Raw genomic sequence first — 4,794 nt, forward strand, 5'->3', positions numbered from 1 at the left:
TATGACAGTCTCCACCCCAGGGGAATCAGAGTTTAAGTAAAAACATAAATACCTTTTCTTCAGCACCTTAAATTATGTGTCCTAGCAGATGGAAAGTGTTTTAAAACATTCTTAGAGATTTAAAGATCACGGTAAGTCATGCCAAGGTTCAGCTGTGAAATACAGGGGAGACGGGGAAAGGCTTATACCAAAATTGAAAGGAGAGACTGAGGGAAATCAAAGTGGGGAGAGAGAGAATGCACAATTATGCTCATGTCCTTCTAAGACTACACATGTTTCCTTCCGTATACATATACCTAAGACCATACAATGTCTCACACACAAAACCAACAGGACTGCAAAGCTGATGAGGAAAGGGATGCACTAAAATATTCTGTATCAGTTTATTGTTTCTGAACCTATGTATAAATGACCAAATGTGATAACAAGAGGTAGGAGGATATGCAATGAATGTTAAAATGACAAGACAGTATACAGTTGTAAGAAGATTAAGTGACTGGATACTTTGAGAAATGTTTACACACTTTGAAATAATGTTTTCCCTGATAGAAAGGAAATCACAGTTTTAAAACTCTTTTGGAAAATCCACAAAGATAAGTGTGATAAGTTAATTCTTTTCTGTGTAGCTATATTTTATGTTCCTTAGTTTCTGTTGTATGCAGCCCCTAATATTGACTGAGGTAGCCAGTATTTCTTAAGACTTAAGAGTCTGTAGATACTTAAAGTTCAGTAGATATTTAACTGTCTACTGATTCTCCGTAAAATGTAATAGAGAGGACCAAGATTCCAGGATTATATCCTGCTGGCTAATATGCTTTCTTTCTTCAGTTTGCACTTTTGTCCTTATTATTCTCTCCATCTGGAATAAATTTCTTTTTTTTTTTTCTTTTTTGAAGAATTGCTCTGTAAGTCATAGCATAAGCCTAACCTCCCCCATGGAATTTATGTTGACCTATTTCTACCTATACCACCCGACACTTACATCTACCATAGCACTTCCAATGCAATTTTTCAATTTATTCTTTGAAATTTTATCTCCCTTACTACATTGTGGTCTTCTTGAGAGTATGTAGCAGGTATTATTCAAATAAATGCTGGCAAATTTAGGATCTATTGGATATTTGATGGAATAAATTGTTAAGGGCACCCCTCCACATCTCTTGTGCATTATCCGCTAATGAAAGACATAATTGTATCCTTAACTTCAACTTTCTCGTTACAGGACTGAGAACTTTAAAAGTTATCCTTCCCAGTCTTAATAACCCAAGTTTACATGTATGTTCTTCTTCCTGAGAGAATTTCTAAAATTACCTCCCATTTCTGCCAGCTTTCATTAGCTTCAAAGAGGTACAGTTGTTTTGGGGGCAGTTGTCATGGGTTTAACATGGAGGGTACTGACCGTATTTACCTTTGATGAGTGCCACTCTGACTTTCTCCAACATCCAAGAGTTCCCAAATTTGAATCAAAGTTTTCTGTGCAATTGTACACATCACAATCAGTCACTGCCACATTATCTGTAGAACTGGTTTTCTATAAGAAATTGCCCAGTAGTAAACATCTCTTGTGATGATTGTTTAAAGTTTTAATTCATTATATATGAGTTCAGAATTTTCTCATTGTCAGGAAAAGTGCTATGAAACAAACTCACTTATATTTGTATTGTGAAAAAGAAGATCTCCATAATGACACTAATATCCTAGATAGAGAACAGTTTTTGTGCGGAATATATTGCAGGATAAAGTTCTTCTTCCTGCTATCCATCCATGTCCATGCAAGTCTGAGATGAGATTTAACATTGACTAGCAGAAAAAAATGACTCTCCAGCCAAGTGGTCCCTTGCTAGAAAGTCTCTTTAATAGAGACGATTTTGTTTGGAGGGGGCTCTACAAATACTTATCTAGATTGAGGTAATTTTTTTTTTTTTTTTTTTTTTTTTTGTGACTGGTAAGGGGATCACAACCTTGGCTTGGTGTCGTCTGCACCGCGCTCAGCCAGTGAGCGCACTGGCCATTCCCATATAGGATCCAAACCCACGGTGCGCTGGGCTCCCAGCACCGCACTCTCCCGAGTGAGCCACGGGGTCGGACCCTAGATTGAGGTAATTTTAATTCCATATTTAATTACAACTGCAAAATACTTCTGCCAAGTATCTTCTTCTTTACTTTATTCATTTTCCAAATATAGTGGATAGAACTTTCCTTTTGCAAAAGCAGTTATGATGTAACAAAGTAGTTTATTATCTCAAACACCACATTGAAATTAATTGCTTTCCTGCTTCTTAGTTAATTTGTTTATTTAATAAATATTTAAAATTGAGAACTTTTAAGTGGCAGACTATTTATAATTCATGTGAATAAAAAATATGTTTTTTTTCTCTTAAGATTAGACATTCATGTAAAAATGCACACTCATATACACATACTGTTATAAACACTATCTTCTGTGTACGCAGGATTTCTCTAAGGGAATGGTTGACATCACAAATACCAAAAAAATAACCACACACATTAAAAAATATGGATGTAAAACAATCAGTTACACAGACCCTGAAGCTTAGTTATTTTTTTCTGTTTCTGCCTAGACCCCCCATTATGAATTTCCACTGGACAGATAGAAATTTCTTATTCCCTTGTCTCTCTGCTCCCCGCCATGTGTAATATGTTCTAGTGGAAAAAGTGGCAAAGAGTGAGGCTGAATTTATTCCAGGTACTGTTTTATGCACAAGTGAGGCTAGCAGAATAAGCGGAGAGTATTTTATTTAGATTTTTTCTGAAAGGAAACAAAGAAAGAATGCATTGTTATTTTGCATTTGAATAGGAACCTGCATGAAGTGAAAAGTGGAGTAGAAATCACTAATGGGTAGTCAGTAATTGTCTCTGGTGTGCACAACAGCTATTTGTGGCAGAAAGAATGCCTATTCTTAACGACACCCAGTTCCATCCTTCTTCATTCCTGCTGTTGGGCATCCCGGGGCTAGAAGATGTGCACGTCTGGATTGGGTTCCCTTTTTTCTTTGTGTATCTTGTTGCACTCTTGGGGAATTCTGCTATATTGTTTGTCATCTGGACTGAGCACAGTCTCCATGAACCCATGTACTACTTCCTGGCCATGTTGGATTCCATCGACCTGGGCTTGTCCACAGCCACCATTCCCAAAATGCTGGGCATCTTCTGGTGTGGTCTCAGGGAAATATCTTTTGGAGGTTGCCTTTCCCAGATGTTCTTCATTCACTTCTTCACCGTCATGGAGAGCATTGTGCTGGTGGCCATGGCCTTTGACCGCTACATCGCCATTTGCAAACCCCTCCGGTACACTATGATCCTCACCAGCAAAGTCATCAGCCTCATCGCAGGCATCGCTATTCTGCGGAGCCTGTACATGGTGGCTCCACTGGTGTTTCTCCTCCTGAGGCTGCCCTTCTGTGGACACCGCATCATCCCCCATACTTATTGTGAGCACATGGGCATTGCCCGTCTGGCCTGTTCCAGCATCAAAATTAACATTATGTTTGGCCTTGGCAGCATTTCTCTGTTATTGTTGGATGTGCTCCTTATTATTCTGTCCTATGTCAGGATCCTCTATGCGGTCTTCTGCCTTCCCTCCTGGGAGGCTCGACTCAGAGCTCTCAACACCTGTGGCTCCCACATTGGTGTTATCTCAGCCTTTTTCACACCAGCCTTTTTCTCTTTCTTCACACATCGTTTTGGTCACCACATCCCCCGATATATTCACATTTTGTTGGCCAATCTATATGTGGTTGTTCCACCTGCCCTCAATCCTGTAATCTATGGGGTCAGGACCAAGCAGATTCGGGAGCGAGTGCTGAGGGTTTTCCTCACGACAGATCGCTGACCAGTTAAAGTTTGGAGAGTCTTAGAATTCATGTTTCCTCCATTGTTAAAAGTAGAGTTAGTATATGTCTATCATGATAGAAAGCAGGAAGCAAAGAGGAATGTCGTTACCAGTAACATTATTTATCCATGAATTAAAACTTTTGTGTTTAAGGGTAATGAGAATATTGGAATTTGTATAAAAATCTACTTTTACAAGTACTTTCACTTATATTGTTGGATCCTCCACACAATCCTATAAAGTATATGCTACTTAATCCACTTTTGTTATGAATATCTTGATTTTGGGAACAATTAAATGATTTATTCAAATTCAGTGTTTAGTAGGAAGTAGTAATTTAAGCCAAAAAGTTTGCCTCCAAATTGTACACATTTTCATCTATACCATGGTTTTTAAGAACTGAAGAAAATACAGACTAACATTGCTATTTGCAAAGAGATTATAAACTGATTAAGTGGCTGCCTGGATTCTTAAAATAATAATATTTTTCTCCAATATAGCATAATATTTTCCTATTATAAATGCACTATATATAGAATGAGAGATATTAATAAGTATACTTTATGCACATATGCTCATATTGTGCTCACCATAATCCTACTCAGTAGTTACTATAATTTTCCCCAGGGGCATAGAGGAGGCAGCATAGTCATGAAATTTGAAATTAAAGTAAAGGAAAAAGAAAACAATGGGGCCTATATATGAGATATGCATTCATAATTAATTAATTTGTTTCTTTACTTATATAAATAAAATTTATATAATACATTTACACATGCACACAAATACACACACACACCCTTCCCATGTTCCACATGTAGGTTCTTTGAGCAATAGAAATACGCAAAGACACAGTGCGTTGTCTTTAAGCACTAACACTAAGAAAGAAGAAATAAAATTTGGTTCTAAAGTAGTACAGAGACATAAGATTTTTCCTATGG

The 4,794-nt window shown here is 37.4% G+C and overlaps 1 protein-coding gene across 1 annotated transcript; it reads left to right on the forward strand.

Annotated features, from left to right (window-relative positions):
* Positions 1-2,874: 2,874 nt before the first annotated feature.
* Positions 2,875-3,869, forward strand: LOC103582223 (olfactory receptor 52E8). The gene has a single exon (XM_008563879.1). The coding sequence runs from the start codon at positions 2,912-2,914 to the stop codon at positions 3,851-3,853; it is 942 nt and encodes a 313-aa protein (XP_008562101.1). The 5' UTR covers positions 2,875-2,911; the 3' UTR covers positions 3,854-3,869.
* Positions 3,870-4,794: the final 925 nt, after the last annotated feature.

This window comes from Galeopterus variegatus, unplaced genomic scaffold (assembly GCF_000696425.1).
Source record: "Galeopterus variegatus unplaced genomic scaffold, G_variegatus-3.0.2 Scaffold15293, whole genome shotgun sequence".
In the NCBI taxonomy this organism is placed as follows: domain Eukaryota; kingdom Metazoa; phylum Chordata; class Mammalia; order Dermoptera; family Cynocephalidae; genus Galeopterus; species Galeopterus variegatus.